At 41.6% G+C, this 17220-nt stretch overlaps 1 protein-coding gene across 1 annotated transcript in view; it reads left to right on the forward strand.

The window, feature by feature from the left end:
• Positions 1 to 805: 805 nt before the first annotated feature.
• Positions 806 to 17220, forward strand: part of LOC138963012 (protein mono-ADP-ribosyltransferase PARP4-like) — a 34864-nt gene continuing 18449 nt past the window's right edge. The window contains exons 1-15 of the mRNA XM_070334985.1: positions 806 to 883; positions 1594 to 1815; positions 3021 to 3219; positions 5185 to 5336; positions 6251 to 6394; positions 6814 to 6972; positions 7370 to 7507; positions 8732 to 8902; positions 9459 to 9619; positions 10934 to 11071; positions 11535 to 11633; positions 12396 to 12579; positions 13284 to 13437; positions 14615 to 14748; positions 15518 to 15742. Of these exons, the coding sequence (XP_070191086.1) occupies positions 1681 to 1815; positions 3021 to 3219; positions 5185 to 5336; positions 6251 to 6394; positions 6814 to 6972; positions 7370 to 7507; positions 8732 to 8902; positions 9459 to 9619; positions 10934 to 11071; positions 11535 to 11633; positions 12396 to 12579; positions 13284 to 13437; positions 14615 to 14748; positions 15518 to 15742 (2193 nt within the window). The 5' untranslated portion in view covers positions 806 to 883; positions 1594 to 1680. The remainder of the gene's footprint in view (positions 884 to 1593; positions 1816 to 3020; positions 3220 to 5184; positions 5337 to 6250; positions 6395 to 6813; positions 6973 to 7369; positions 7508 to 8731; positions 8903 to 9458; positions 9620 to 10933; positions 11072 to 11534; positions 11634 to 12395; positions 12580 to 13283; positions 13438 to 14614; positions 14749 to 15517; positions 15743 to 17220) is intronic.

A 17220-nucleotide genomic window follows, 5' to 3' on the forward strand; every position in this document is an offset into this window, starting at 1 on the left:
TGATGACGTCATATCCGGCTTTTTGTAAAAGTTGAGGCGGCACTGTCACACCCTCATTTTTCAATCAAATTGATTGAAATTTTGGCCAAGCAATCTTCAACAAAGGCCGGACTTCGGTATTGCATTTCAGCTTGGTGGCTTAAAAATTAATTAATGACTTTGGTCATTAAAAATCTGAAAATTGTAAAAAAAACCAAAATTTTTTAAAACGATCCAAATTTACGTTTATCTTATTCTTCATCATTTTCTGATTCCAAAAACATATAAATATGTTATATTCGGATTAAAAACAAGCTCTGAAAATTAAAAATATAAAAATTATTATTAAAATAAAATTTCCGAAATCGATTTAAAAACATCTTATTCCTTGTGGATTCCTGATTCCAAAAACATATAGATGTGATATGTTTGGATTAAAAACACGATCAGAAAGTTAAAAAGAATAGAGAATGAGATAAAGAAAAGCGTGCTATCCTTCTCAGCGCAACTACTACCCCGCTCTTCTTGTCAATGTCACTGCCTGTGCATCGAGCGATGGACTGACGATGCTACGAGTATACGCTCTTGCTGTAAAAATGCAGTGAGTTCAGTTTCATTCTGTTAGTTCGACAGCTTGACTAAATGTTGTAATTTCGCCTTACGCGACTTGTTTTTCATTCAAGGCGGCGATCTTGACTCGAGATTGCTGTTGTGATTTAATACCAGTTTAGGTTAATCTTTATACCAGCTTAGGTTTATCGATTTCGGACGATACAAGAAGTGGGTGTTCTGCAGGGGACTTCACTCTATCTCTCTTATTCTTAGTAAACTTCTAAATATAGAAAACTTCAATGGGAAAAATACGGTGTGATCAAAATGCAACATCATGGACCGTGAGACCATCGTATGTGGAACCAGAAAGAGTGCGAGCATGTGTGCAAGCATTGTTTACGCATAGCATTTAACTTAACTGGCAGTCTGTCACCCTGCTAAGCATTTTATAATTGGAGTAGAAAGGTTGCAACTTGCAGTGTTTGTAAACAAGACTTTGAGGCGCTTCATAATCGTACACATGTTGCGACCGGATCAGTGATTGCTAGTGTTCCGATCAAGGAAGTGAAAAATAAGAATAAGACAGTTTAGTGGCGGATTAATTACGCGGTGTATTTAATTCCTCGAGTTAGTTCGGAGACAACCTAAGAAGAGTAAGATAAACGTGTATTATTGCACCCTTTGGCAGTATGTATACAGTGGAATCCCCATTGTACCATTGTAAGGCTTTTTTCAGATTGTCTGTTCATAGTCATATCTGTATAAGACGGCAATGAGCTCCTCTCTCTTCTGTAGCCAACCGTCATATGACTTTTCGTTATATTTCCTTGCTAGAAAAGTAGAATGTTTTGGTAGTATAGATCTATATATATATATTGAACATGCCAAAATGAGATTTAATTTCTTATAACAGAAAACTGCAGTACATGCATGTATACTAGCAATAATATTACATGAGATTTGTTGTAACTGGTGACATCAGTTGACTTCTTAGTTGTACACTATATTGTGTTTGAGATATATTTGTTTGGAGTTCTTCATTTATTTTTTATTTTTTACCAGGTGAATTTGCATCACTGCTCTTGATGTGCTGAAACTCACAGCCCTGAGACAACGTACAGTGTGCCGGAATTTGTGCCCAAGTTGAAAATGAGGATGTCACTGTTTAACGACTGTCAGATTGCCCTTGACCTTGGCATAAGCGTTGGCTTCAAGAAGAAAGTTGAGCTGCGCAAAACAATCATCGAACATGGTGGAATTGTGTCCTACATTGTCACTAAGAAGGTGAGCTATTTAACTAAATATTATACAAAGCAACGTTCACTGGGAAAGCACGCCATGAATTTTAGAAATTTGTTTGCTTTCGCAGTTTAAACTTAAGACAGCTAATGTTCTGGGTAAAAAAAAAGTCATGATAAAAGTGCTTACTGCTTTAACTTAGCAATTTTATCATGACTTTTTTTTTAACCCAGAAAATTAGCTGTCTTTAGTTTAAATTTCCCTTAAAGTTTAAGGGACAATTAAAGACAACTACGATGGGCCAAGAAAATCATCAATAAGATAAAAAGTGGTTCTGATCCAAGGACATTATCACTGGAAACTGCTATTTTATGAATCTTAAAGTTAATCTCCCGAAATTGCACTTTTGCAGATGGCTGCCGAATCAGAGGGGAGGGGTGTATTGCTTAAGGGAGGTTGAAGAGGGGTGTGATGTGGCATATATATCATTTGATCGGAGATGCTTAATGTCACTTGTTATTTGATTTCAAGTTTGTCAACGTTTTTCATGTACATTAATTCCCTTACTCTTATTCTTAGCACTTAGAATGTTTTAACCTTGTTGTCTAAATGCTGTCATTTTATTGCAGTTAGGATAGATCAGTTGCTTGCATGTCGTTTGGTTTTGGTCTTTTTTTATGATTGGTTTGTGCGTATTGGGGCGGGGATATAGCTCAGTTGGTAGCGCGCTGGATTTGTATTCAGTTGGCCGCTGTCAGCGTGAGTTCGATCCCAGGCTCGGCGGAAATTTATTTCACAGAGTCAACTTTGTGTGCAGACTCTCTTCGGTGTCCGAACCTCCCCCCGTGTACACTACATTGGGTGTGCACGTTAAAGATCCCACGATTGACAAAAGGGTCTTTCCTGGCAAAATTGCTTAGGCACAGTTAATAATTGTCTACCTATACCCGTGTGACTTGGAATAATAGGCCGTGAAAGGTAAATATGCGCCGAAATGGCTGCAATCTACTGGTCGTATAAAATTTCATCCCACACGGCATCACTGCAGAGCGCCTAGAACTGTACCCACGGAATATGCGCGATATAAGACTCATTGATTGATTGATTGATTGATATTGTTTAGATTTTTTTATTTTTTCATCTGAGAAACATATGTGATGTTCTTCTTGTGTATGCAGGATCTGTCAGCTGCAATGGAAAAAAACCCCACCTGTTCTCTGCACTTTTTCGTTTTTGACTTCCTTGTGCAGTGTTCTTTTGTTGTGGCGAGTGACCCAGAGAAGTGCGACATTTCATCAAAATGTCGAATGGCGGTCAAGTACGGCCTTCCTGTGGTCAGCCTGGACTACATCTGGGACTGCGTTCGCGCCAGCAAGAGGCTCCCCATTGACCAATACACCATTGGCGGCAAAACTAAATCTTTGGATTTCCGATCTGGAAAAATTTCTGGTGAGAAGTGCACGACTGTGGAACCACCCTTTTAAGACTTTCTCCATTATGAAAGTTATAAGATCCTGTTTTCTCACACTTTTTGTTCAGAACCTCTGGAAATTTGCCCCCATTTTCAGGCTCCCTCCTTTTTAAGACCGAATTTTTTCATATTTGTGGAGGTCGGAAAAGGGAGGTTCCACTGTATTAAAAGCATTGTTGCAATAATATCGAGTGTTATGTGTCACCAGATTGCGCCATCATTTAAGTATTTCAATTTAGCTATTGAGTTTTTAATTTTTTTTTTAACTTTCTGTTGGTATAGTTGTTAACCACAACCGAACTTAACTCATTCGCTGCGCAGCTAAATTTCCCCTGTGTTCCCTGCCAACGCGCGATTTAGAGCCATTTTGAAAAAATATTAAAAATCAACAACACAAGATAACCTTACATACCTTATGTTTTTGCAAAGTTTGAAACTTACTCTTTTAGAAAATATATGAAACATTTGAAAGTACATACCTTTTGTTGTCTTCATATCCACGCAAAATATCCAATTTGAAGCAAAACAAAAAAACTTTCTACGTCATGGGTTCATCATACACAATGTCATGATCGACACTTGCATTGCCCGAATCATCACCCAAATGATCGTCCATTGGCACAAAATCGTCACCAGAATCTAAAATATCATCTCCACTATCATCATCACTGAGGTCAAGATCAGAACCGTACTGAATAACACGTTCTAGCACTCTTTTCAAGTTACTACGTCTCAGCAGAACGATCCGCCATCTTGGAAAAGTCAAAACACGTGGGTCGCACACCGTCAACAAAATTTTTATTAATCCCAACAATTTAAGGGAAGGAACTGTTTACAGTGAATGGTACCACTGTAGACAGATAGAAGTTCATTGCAGGGGTTGTTTCCCTTGGTCAGCAGGACCGTTTACACCGTTAAAAATTCGTGATATCCGTCGGAACTCAAGTGCCGGCACGCAGCCAACGCTAAACACAGGTGTCGGAATTCCAGTTCCGACGCGCAGCGAATGAGTTAAAAGGGCAGGCTTGAAATCGGTTTCACGGCGAACGCAAGAAGAAGAAGAAATCGGTTTCAGAAAAAAAGGGAGGAAAATACACTTTACTGAGAAGCGTTTGTCGTGCTGTTTTTGTGTGCGATTTTGACTGTCCTTTACTCTGTCCTGATTCTGATATCACATCCACATTTTCAACAAATGTTGATCTACCGTATTTGACGGACTACAAGCCGCGACTTTAAAAAAAAAAAAAATCGCATTGCGGCTTATAAAAAGATGCGGCTAAAACGTTACCTAAACTTGAATAGCATTCACCTAATGGAAGTCGCCGCGGATTTTCATTTCGCTCGATTAGCGATTACCGGTACTTTATTAGCTCTCTACTCAAGACTCGGCGCTTTTCTCTTTCTTTCGCGAATCTTCGTTTGTCAACAAGTCGTCGTGACAAGATAGCGTACAGAGAAACACCGGATGTATCAGGATCTCGCGCGCGCGAGATTTCGTTTTTTTGTGTCTCGCGATAGTTGGAGGAGCGAGAGCCGCCATGTTGTGTTTTCGTCTGCTCGAAATGTGCGCAAAAGTCGTAAATCATCCCAAAAAAGCTTATTCCAGGCGGGACTACATGTGTGTGTTGGTTACAAATTGTGTGTGTGATATTTTTCTTCAAACTTTTTCACTTTTCTTCTTTGTTTCACTTGTTTATTCTCGGAGCCGATTTCGCCAAATACCGTACTTTCGTTTGCCTGGTTGTTTTGATTGATTGACACGATCTGATTATATTTTTTTCGACGGCGGCTAATATAGTGACGCGGCCTATACGTGGCTCGTCCCATTTTTTTTGTTAAAAGTCGGGGCTGCGGCTTATAAAACGGTGCGTCTTGTAATCCGTCAAATACGGTACTTAAATCACTATTATTTATTCTAATCAGCCTTGATCTTTTTCTCTCAGCTCCAGACAACAAAACCCAGACAAGTTCTAGCCGCTACAAAGCAAAACCTGTCTTCAACGTTCGTAGCGTTCGTGTCTACCGGCCAGGAGAGATTGAAGCACCAGTGTTTGATGAGGAGAACTACGAAGTTGCGAAATATGCTGTGTTTGAGGTAAGTTGAAAAGATCTCAAAAACATTAGATTTGAAAATCCTGCCAGAGTTACTTCCTTACTCCCCAAAATGTGAGGCGAAAGTGCCCCATGCTGACTGCGGCATTTACCTGCGATTGCAAGGAGCAACTAACTCTGATGTGTATGTTGTGCAGCGTGTGCTTTGTATGACACCCTTTTCTTTTGAACATAGTTACGCAGATCGGAGCCACGATTTGCTGCTGATTGCTTGTTGGCGGTCGCTAAAGCATTTGTGTTTTTTGCACGTGGCCTCAACCAAGACATGTTGTCAGCAAATGCTGCAGGCCATCGATTATTGCCTTAACGACAATCCGCAGCAAATCGGGGCTACGATGTGCATATTTTTGAAAGGAAAGGGTGTCATATTAGCTCACACAGCATGACATAGACATCAGAGCTAGTTCTTTGTCGTGATCACTGCAGTCAGAATCGTGCACTTCCGCCTCACATTCTGGGGGGCTAACTCTCCCACTCCGCTTAAAATCCTGACAGAGTTAAATTTCCGGAAAACGGCTATTGCCTTTCAATCTTATGTCAATTGTCATACACTGAAATCACCTGTTATTTCCTGTTTCAATCAGGGCATAGATTTTGTGGAATTCATTTTCCATCTTTTGTCTGACACTGAAAAAAACTTGATGTTTCCTGTTTTAATCAGGGCATGGATTTTGTGGAGTTCCTTTTCCATCTTTTGTCTGACACTGAAAAAAACTTGATGTTTCCTGTTTCAATCAGGGCATAGATTTTGTGGAATTCATTTTCCATCTTTTGTCTGACACTGAAAAAAACTTGATGTTTCCTGTTTTAATCAGGGCATGGATTTTGTGGAGTTCCTTTTCGGTCTTTCGTCTCATCAAAAAAATACAAAATGTGACGGTTTCTTGCTTTGACCAGGGCATGCAGAAGAAACATGACCAGTACACTTTCCACACCCTGGAGATCCATGTTGCGGGGAGAGATGCAGCAGCTGACAGCAACAACAACGCTGCACCAAGATACCGCCTCTTCTCCCACCAGGGAATTCTGCAGGACGCCTTGGTTAGTATGTGTTTGTTATAGTCACTGTATATGTCAGTAAATATTGACTGTGACATGTCCGTGTGAGCATATATTGGTGGACATTTTGAGGTAGGCCGGATTAAAGCTGAGTGGTACAAAGAACTGTCTTCTGCTGATTAAAAAAAAAAAGAGTGATTTATTTCCCAGAGTCAACTTTGTGCAGAACTTTGAAAACCCCGGTGTGCACTCACACATACGTATAATAAAGATCCCAAGTTCACATCAAAAGTGTCTGAGCTTGAAAACATGAATAGGGAAACAAAAATGGATGCTGCTATACTGTATGGCACATCGCTTTCCCCAGGGAGAGATCAACCTGAATTTTTGTGAGGGTAAAATAACCGCACAGGACTATATATGATAAGTTATTCTTATTCGTGTCCTTGTTTTCAATACAGGTTGGAAAGGAGTGCCACAAAGAAGTGCGTTACGTCAACACAGCGGACCAGGCTCTCAGCGGATACAGCGCCCTCTACAGGGAACAGATCTCCATCCACAAGATGCAAGTGGTCGAGGGAAGGGCTCTCCGAAATGTGGGATCCAAGAAACTACAACAGGTGAGAATTTTGTCTGGGTACGGTTAACTGCTGTACTAATAAATCTGAAACAAGTAGACTACCAGCGTTCATATCAAGACTGAAACTAGTCATGATAATGATTATATAACCCACCACCCAATCTCACTGCCCCTATCAACACACACGCACATGCACAAACACGCACGCACAGTTCTTATGTATGCATTGTATAATATGTTATCAGAACACAATGTAGTGTGAAAAGTAAGCGTTAATGGGTTTAATACATGTTTTGAACAGATATTTATAAGTGTAGTGAACCCCATTTTATAGACCACCAAATATCTGAAAAAAATGGACCTTCATTAATCAATATAATAGGTTTGATATTTGTTATGTTATATTTCATTTCATGATACATGGTTGCTTGTTTCAGATTCTGTCTGTGTTGGAGAGCGAAACAGGAACAGCCTCTCCAGCAGTGTCGGAGATTGTGGAGCACATCTGGAGAGAGGCCATCGGAGAGGTGGAGAGCATTCTGCGTGCACCTGTCTCTTCTATCAAAGTGGATCAGGTATATCATTTATTGCAACAGTTATTTATGCGGACAGATGCTTGCCGTAATTTGCTATTACTGTTTATGTGTGATTGGCATGTCCCGTTTACTTGCTGCTTGCATATGTTTGTCTTTTCCAACCAACTACAAATTAACTGTAAACTTTAGAGGCAATGCAAGACATTTAGGAGTTAATTTATCATCTGATAAAACTTAACCATTCCCACACTACACTTCACTCTTCGAAAACAGCCTCAGAGCCAGTGTGGAAAAAAAGGCGGCACCGCAAATTCCGCAGCGCTACAGCAACAGTTAAGCCCAGAAGACCACCAACATATAGCCTGATATTAACCCTTTCGCTGCCTCTGGGACGTCAGCTGATGTCTTGGTTAACTAGCTTTAACGGGCAAAAAACCAAAAACAATAATAAACAACAACAGAAAAACAACAAACAAACAATGTCTGCGTGTGGGGCGTATTCATTTATACATCAAGGGTACACTGTAAGTTGTCAATTCAGGTAAACACTGGTATTGCTTTGAATACAAATATTTCCTGGCAGCGAACAGGTTGATTGGGCGGAGTTGACTTCGCGAAGTCTACTTCACAAAGCTGGCTGTACAGTGCTCTGGCACTGACATTTTGTGCTCAGTTAAAGACGTTCTTTGACACCTCTTGTTGAGTCACTTGAGAAAAAGTGACTCTATGTAATCGGTCAGTGTTAGTCTGTCCGGCCGGCCGTCCGTAGACACCACCTTAACGTTGGACTTTTCTCGGAAACTATCAAAGCGATCGGGCTCATATTTTGTTTAGTCGTGACCTCCAATGACCTCTACACTTTAACGATGGTTTCGTTGACCTTTGACCTTTTTCAAGGTCACAGGTCAGCGTCAAAGGAAAAATTAGACATTTTATATCTTTGACAAAGTTCATCGGATGTGATTGAAACTTTGTAGGATTATTCTTTACATCAAAGTATTTACATCTGTAGCCTTTTACGAACGTTATCAGAAAAACAAGGGAGATAACTAGCCTTTTCTGTTCGGCAACACACAACTTAACGTTGGGCTTTTCTCGGAAACTATAAAAATGACCGGGCTCAAATTTTATGTGAACGTGACTCATTGTGTTGTGAATAGCAATTTCTTCCTGTCCATCTGATGCCTCATATAATATTCAGAACTGCGAAAGTGACTCGATCGAGCGTTTGCTCTTCTTGTTTATGTATCTTGTCATTTTCAGGTGGTGAAAGCAGAGGCGCTCTTGGTGAAAATCCGTGATGCGCGGAAAGAGGAGCGGGACATGCAGGACATCGTCAAGGAGTTTTATGAGACACTACCACACATCTCGGAAACGGCAGATGGCGTCAAAAGGTCGACCGCTTGGATCTCCAGAAAACAGGACCTCTGTCAGGTGTGTGTGTGTGTGTGTGTGTGTGTGTGTGTGTGTGTGTGTCTGTGTGTGTGTCTGTGTCGTGTGTGAAAGAGAGGATTGGCTGCATTTTGAAAGGTGTGAGAGCAGTGTTTTGGAATAGAAAGACTCTAATGTTGTTGTTGTTGCGTGCATATGTGTGTGTATGTGTGACTGTGAGTATTAGTTTCTATGTGTGTGTCTGTGTGCGAAAGAGAGAATTGACAGCATCTTGCAATGTTTTAGCACAGTATTTTGGACTGGAAAAGAAGACTCCAATTGTTTTTGTTGCTGCTTTACTATTCATACTCCACCTTCAATTTGGATAGTCATGTTCGCTCACAGGAGAGGAGAGGAAGTGTCCTGTGTATCTGAGTGAGATGTTTTGCATTCTGCATTGTCATGTGTTTTAAGTTTTTAAGTTTGTTTGTTTGTTGTGATGGTTATTCTGTATTATGTGTCATAGGAAGTAGAAGTGTCATATGTGTCTGAGTGAGATGTTTTGCATTCCGCATTGTCATGTGTTTTAAGCTTTTAAGTTTTTCTGTTTGTTGTGCAGCTGATCAAAGACATGTTGTCGGTCAGCGAGGCCACCAATTGGTCGATGCGACCCGGAACGCAGGCAAAGTATCGTGCACTCCGCTGTAACATCTCTCACATTGAACCAGGCTCAACCCAGTACAAAAACATTTCTGAGGACCTTCTGTCTTCTGTTGACAGGTGAACGCTTTGACTTGATTGTTTGACTTGTTCGCTTCAGCCTCTTAGGCAAGAAAAGATCCTGTAATCCGGCCATGTCAGAGTTCGGTGGGTTATAGAAAAATACCCAGCATGCTTACCTCAAAATCGGCGTATGCTGCCAGAATGGCGGGGGTAAAAACGGTCATACATGTAAAAATCCACTCGTGCAAAAACATGAGTGAACATGGGAGTTTCAGCCCATAAAGAAGAAGAAGAAGAAGCCCTGCTAAACCTGTCTCAAATGTGTATAGCGTTGTCCCTTCCTCGTTCTATTTTAGCTGGGTACATTGCAGATATATCAAAGAACATATTCAATGCACTCTGTTAAGTAATTTACATAGACATAGACTGACATTGAAATTATATGTATCAACTTCAATACTCATAGACAAGAAATGGCAATTCATTGGAAATGCAGTTCACACATTTTCGTTTGAATTGGATGTTTCATACATAATATACGTTAATTGGATCACAGATCCAATTAACATATATATATCTCGACATTCACTGGTCTTAGGGTTTTTGTTTTCAAAGAAGAAAGAAACTTGCTTGAACACGGACCACTTCTCCGAGCAAAATCAACAAACCTAATCACTCGCATTCCACCTCAAGGTCTCGGCCAACCAAGACTATGGCATACTCGTAGCAAAGCCGCCGAATGGTACCGTAAACCAAGAATAGTGACGTAAGAGAATAGAATGTCGTCTTTTGATTTGGAACGTGACGTGTTTCAGAACTTCTTCTGGACAACTCGGATGGTCTTCCGCGTAGTGGTTGGCACGAGATTCTTTTTCTTCTTCGACAGTTCATCCTCCGATACTGTAGCAAAACGTTTCATCTTTTTTTCACTTTCGAGTATGCGGACGACTGAACTTGACCGCTAAAAATTAGTCCTTTCGGAATCATTACGCCGAGTCTGAACATGAGGTCTGAACATTGTTTTTAGGCAGGATCTAGGTGAAAGCGAGGCTGTTCTTATTTCTGTATACAGTCGAGAGAGAGAAATACATGTCGAGACATTACCCTTTATCCTGTGTTAGAGTCTTATATTTTTGTAGTTTTGGTAGCCTTATCTAGTTTTGATTTCATCATAGCTGCCAACCCTCCCGGGTTTTCCGGGAATCTCCCTAATTTTACAACTTCTCCCTGCTCATATTCAAGACTAAACGGTCCCCCTGGCTCTTGGATTTTGACTTCAGAAGGTTGGCAGCTATGTTTCATTTGCCAACTACTGATGAGGCTTCTGTCGTGATCTGTGTATTTTCCAATTGGGAGGATGTGTGTTTTCAGAGATGTGGAAGTGAACATCACCAACGTCTATGCCGTTCAGCGTCCAATTGAAGATACAAACTTCCGTCATGATTTGCACAACAAGCGCCAACTATTCCACTCTTCCAAGGTGGAAAACTACCTGGGGATTTTGTCAAGGTAGTATATTTTCTTCGGACTGCAGAGAGGGCGGATTTTTATGAACCTAATTAATATTACTTGTATTGACAACTTCTTCTTGTCGTTCGCTGTATTGACAACACCAGATCGTGTAACTTACTTAACTCAGGCCCATCACCCCCCCTGAAGTACATGAGCAGGATAAACTCCAGTGCGCTTTTGCCTCTAGCTTGCTTCAACAAAGGCTCATCTTCTTAGTATTTGCAGCCGCACATTTTCTTGACCCTTTTTTATCTTCTAGATTAGACCTTTTATATGTTCACTCCTAATAATAAGATTTTTATTTGGATGCCTTATATGCAGTCTTTTGGGCCAAATTTGTCTGGCTTCTTGTATTCTTACGCATTGTCTAGATAAGACCTTTGTTATGTTCACTCCTAATAATAAGATTTTTATAGTAAATATAACCGACTCAATGTATTTCTTCTTATGATATGTTCAGAGGACTGTTGCTGCCGAAAGTGGTGGTGGATGACCATGGCGGCACACGATATGATGCAGGAAAACTGGGGAGTGGCATATACTTTGCCAGTGCTGCCAGGTGAGTACACGATGTTACGTAGTACATGTAATTAAATAAAGCAAGGGCATTAACACTTTTTACACCACCTATGTTGACCAAGTTTTTTTTAGCCGAGACCAGCTGTGCTGCAGCAGGTCACTCAGAATTAAATAACATATTCTTATGTCAACTCACATATATATTGTAGTAACTGTGTAGTAACTGTGTATCAATACGCTGGAATGCAGGCGTTGGATGGACGTTGCAGGAAGCGACTGAAGCTAACCGTCTGAGCGGATATATCCGTACCTGGTCAGATAGAACCATTTGAGTGGGTACTGATATATCTGTACCTGGGAGACAATGAGTTAATGAATAGACGATGTTCAGAAATAACTCTGCAGCCCTGAAAGTGGCGAGTATTTTACTGGCCATGGCGAGTAGAAACATGTAACTGGGGAATAGAAATGTACATCAACTCACCAAATGCGAGTAAAGTTGCTGAAACAAATGGTGGGTTTTTGCGAGTAAAATTTGCTCTCTGGCTAGTAAATTTTGAGAAGCTTGAAAACGATTTCTTCAATTTGATGGACTGCTCTGTCAAGTTTGTGTGGGTTGTGGAAGAGTTGCTTTCCCTTGTTTCCATAGAAACACATGGGGGGGGGGGGGGGGGGTCTGAAAAGGGGGTTCAACTGTAATCATGTTTGTCACATGCATTTTCTCTGAAATTGTCAAGTAATGATAAATTATTCTGTACACAAGTAAATGTCAGTGAGAATTATTTCCCCTGTCTCTTTTTAGCACAAGCGCTCTGTACTCGACACCGAGCAAGACGCGCGGCACTCGCTTGATGGTAGTGAACGAGGTGGCGCTGGGTGAATGCTGCGAGTTCACCACCACAGACCACACCCTCACCAAGCCCCTTGACGGCTACCACAGTGCGCATGGCATCGCCAGAAAGCACGACAACACTTCCTTGTTTGAAGTGAGCGCAGATAAGTAGTAGTAGTGGTTAGCGACTGGATTGGTATACGTAAGCCTCACGGCTTTTTTCGCATCCCATCTCATTATCAAATTTGTTGCAGGTCAATCATATTAACATGCTCAAAGTCGTATTTACTCAATATCAATTATCGTACAAATAACGTGACTTGGTCATAAGTTTTTGTATGTCCAGCAGATTTTTGAAAGTGTTGATAGTTTGTGCATTTTTAACATCAGACAGTGTGTTCCATGATGGTGCAACTCTGTTAAAAAAGGAATGTTTCCGGATATTAGTTTTACTAAATTCAATAAAGATTTTGTCAGTATTTTTCCTCGTTACATCGGTGGTAGACTTCTTGAAATCTATAAGTGCTGTGGTGACATTGATTGTAGAAAATACATTTGACCCCTCTTAAACAAAACAAAACAAAAACCACCCCAGAAATCAAACAACAAAAAACAAAAACAAACAAAAACAACAACAGAAAAAAATTAAAATTAAAAAATTAAAAAAAGAAGTAAACAACAAAGACAATTAAATTTGTATATTAGTGAAAAAAATACAAACTTCAGATACATTAACTTTTTGTTTTTTTTAAATAGTGTGCATCAATCTTAAGAAAACAAACAAGTTGCAGTCATGATTTTTTTCATTTTTTCCTCTGAAATGATACTTGGATGCAGATTTTATCTTCTACTCCGCAGGACGATGAGTATGTTGTGTACGACGTCAGTCAGCAGAGGTTGCGATACCTGGTTGAGTTCACAATAAACAATGAACTGCCAGGTGCCCACCTGGAGGTGGCTGATGAGGATTGCCTAATGGATGCCTGCCAGTCCTTGCAGCTCACTGATGTAGGTAAGGTCAATTCATTTAAAGGGAAAAAGGGTTAAGAGTGTGAGTATTACTATAGTACAAAAAAGAAATGAGGATGAAAGTCGCTTGTTCATTTCAATGCTTGTTATTCTCTCAGGTGCCAGGAGAATGGTTCCGCATAACTCTCATTCTATTACACATGTCGTATGCGTTTAGACCGCTTACTTCCCTTTGTCAGATCTGACTATATTTTTTTATTTTTAAAATTTTTTGTTTTGTTTGCTTAACGCCCAGCCGACCACGAAGGGCCATATCAGGGCGGTGCTGCTTTGACATATAACGTGCGCCACACACAAGACAGAAGTCGCAGCACAGGCTTCATGTCTCACCCAGTCACATTATTCTGACACCGGACCAACCAGTCCTAGCACTAACCCCATAATGCCAGACGCCAGGCGGAGCAGCCACTAGATTGCCAATTTTAAACTGAGTCTTAGGTATGACCCGGCCGGGGTTCGAACCCACGACCTCCCGATCACGGGGCGGACGCCTTACCACAAGGCCAACCGTGCCGGTATCTGACTATAGTTCTACCTCATTTTTGCATAGCTTTACCCATTACCGAAAAAAGAGAGAGGAGTGGAGGAATGAAAGAAAAGAAACAACAGTGTGTGTGTCTGCGTCAGTGTCTGTACGTGTGTATGTGTCTGTGTCTATGCGTCTTTGTCTGTGTGTCTGCATGTGTATGTGTCTTTGTGTCTGTATTAACCCTTAGGCTGGTTGTCGCGACATATGTTGCGCTACTTTACGTATACTGTCACCTGGTTGTCATGTCACCTGGTTGTCACAACATATGTCGCGCTACTGGCTCAGTCTGTTTGGTCGGTTCCGATTACCTCCCACGGCTGCGAAAACCTATATGACCGTTTTTTGTTATTTTTCTCTCTGTTATTGTTAATTCACCAGTGGCTATGTAACATGTGTTACAGAATTGCACCAGTGTAAGGGTTAAGGTGTGTGATCAGTCAGTGTAGGTGCGTGTCAGCTTTAGATGTCTTTAGAAGTGAGCTATCTGTATGTGTTTGTATACGGTACACTATCTGTATGTGTTTGTATAGGAATTGAGGGGATAGGGTTGGGTGGGATGATGGGTATAGATTTGTCCTTTTCAGCAGCGCACATTCTCTCTGAGCTGAATGAAGTTTCACTTTTCCGTCAGATCTGTGTGACGTCCAGGGTGTGACGGATCCACTGAGCCGTGTCAAGTCAGGGCTGGTGGCCGACAAAGCAGAGGGGATGGTGCAACTGAAAGCTGTCCACGTCAGGGCCAAACTGGTCGATCTCGCTGCTCAGGTCAGACACTTGAGAGAGAGCGAGAGAGAGAGAGAGAGGGGGGAAGAGAGTGAGAGAGGGGAGAAAGAGAGCATTGTGTGTGTTTGTAGTGTGTGTGTGTGTGTGTGTGTGTGTGTTTGTGTGTTTGTAGTGTGTGTGTGTGTGTTTGTGTGTGTTTGTAGTGTGTGTGTGTGTGTGTGTGTGTGTTTGTGTGTTTGTAGTGTGTGTGTGTGTGTTTGTAGTGTGTGTGTGTGTGTGTGTGTGTGTGTGTGTGTTTGTAGTGTGTGTGTGTGTGTGTGTGTGTGTGTGTGTGTGTGTGTGTGTGTGTGTGTACACATAATTGAAAAGAGAGAGTAAGAATAGGTCTGAACATGCATGCCTAGTTTTCCTGTGGTCAGCTTAGGGAAACAAGGACAAGCAGCAATCGGTTGACCATCGGTTTGCCATCTGAGATTAATCACCTATTCCCATTTGGAAGATGGCTAGCCAAACTGCAAAATCCACACATTTATTGACCCAATCAGTGATCACGACAGCCATTTTTCAAAACAGTATTTTATTTCAAGTATAAGTTCTTGCTCTTGCTAAAACTGGTCACTCTGTTACACCAACCAGAAAAACAAAGTCTTAAACACAGGGATTGCGTTATAATTGTCTGGGGAAAAAAGGTCAAGCGAAATATCAAACTTTCTGGTTGCTGACCTCATTTCTGATATTTAATGAGACTTTTTACTGGTAAAGTACTGGACATTTTAGTTAGTATGGTCCCTACAGCATCCCCTTTTTTCAGGTGGTAGTGTTGCAAGAGTACTACAACAACAGCTCGTCAGCAATCGAGGCAAAATACGTGTTCCCACTGGGCGACGGGGCGGCTGTGTGCGGCTTCGAAGCGTTCATCAACGACAAGCACATTGTGGGGGAGGTGAAGGAGAAAGAAACGGCCCACAAGGAATACAAGGAGGCCATCAGCCAGGGCCACGGGGCGTACCTTATGGATCAGGATGAAGAGACGCCTGTAAGTACAGTCTGAATCAGTCAGGGCCTGTAAGTACAGTCTGAATCAGTCAGGGCATATTAGTACAGTCTGAATCGGTCAGTGCCATGGGGCATACCTTATGGATCAGGATGAAGAGACGCCTGTAAGTACAGTCTGAATCAGTCAGGGCCACGGGGCGTACCTTATGGATCAGGATGAAGAGACGCCTGTAAGTACAGTCTGAATCAGTCAGGGCCACGGGACGTACCTTATGGATCAGGATGAAGAGACGCCTGTAAGTACAGTCTGAATCAGTCAGGGCCACGGGGCATACCTTATGGATCAGGATGAAGAGACGCCTGTAAGTACAGTCTGAATCAGTCAGGGCCACGGGGCGTACCTTATGGATCAGGATGAAGAGACGCCTGTAAGTACAGTCTGAATCAGTCAGGGCCACGGGACGTACCTTATGGATCAGGATGAAGAGACGCCTATAAGTATAGTCTGAATCAGTAGGGGCCACGGGGCGTACCTTATGGATCAGGATGAAGAGACGCCTGTAAGTACAGTCTGAATCAGTCAGGGCCTGTAAGTATAGCCTGAATATGTCAGGGCCTGTAAGTATATAGTCTGAATCAGTCAGGGCCTATACGTATAGTCTGAATCAGTCAGGGCCTGTAAGTATATAGTCTGAATCAGTCAGGGCCTGTAAGTATATAGTCTGAATCAGTCAGGGCCTATAAGTATAGTCTGAATCAGTCGGGGCCTATAAGCATAGTCTGAATCAGTCAGGGCCTATAAGTATAGTCTGAATCAGTCGGGGCCTATAAGCATAGTCTGAATCAGTCAGGGCCTATAAGTATAGTCTGAATCAGTCGGGGCCACGGGGCGTACCTTATGGATCAGGATGAAGAGACGCCTGTAAGTACAGTCTGAATCTGCCCAACAAATGGTTGTGTGATGCATCTGTAGCATGTTGGCAGAATGCATGTGCTTGTCACCCCTCGCTTTCAGCCTTCACCGCTGACTAGCCAAGCTGCTTGCAGCACAGGCAAAAAAGCGAGCATTGTATTGTAAGTTGTAAGTCTCTCTAGAGGGATAAGCACCTTTTGGTTGCACGTTGGGTTGTTGAGTTGGTTAGTTTGTTGGTTAATTATTTTCAAAAGCTTTTTAGGTTGTCCCTAGGTTTGTTTGCACATTAACTTCTTCTTTTTACATTTAGTCAAGTTTTGACTAAATGTTTTAACATAGAGGGGGAATCGAGACGAGGGTCGTGGTGTATGTGTGTGTGTGTGTGTGTGTGTGTCTGTCTGTCTGTCTGTCTGTCTGTGCGTGTGTGTGTGTAGAGCGATTCAGACTAAACTACTGGACCGATCTTTATGAAATTTTACATGAGAGTTCCTGGGAATGATATCCCCGGACGTTTTTTTCATTTTTTCGATAAATGTCTTTCATGACGTCATATCCGGCTTTTTGTAAAAGTTGAGGCGGCACTGTCACACCCTCATTTTTCAATC

The sequence above is a fragment of the Littorina saxatilis genome, linkage group LG3 (assembly GCF_037325665.1).
Source record: "Littorina saxatilis isolate snail1 linkage group LG3, US_GU_Lsax_2.0, whole genome shotgun sequence".
Taxonomy (NCBI): Eukaryota; Metazoa; Mollusca; class Gastropoda; order Littorinimorpha; family Littorinidae; genus Littorina; species Littorina saxatilis.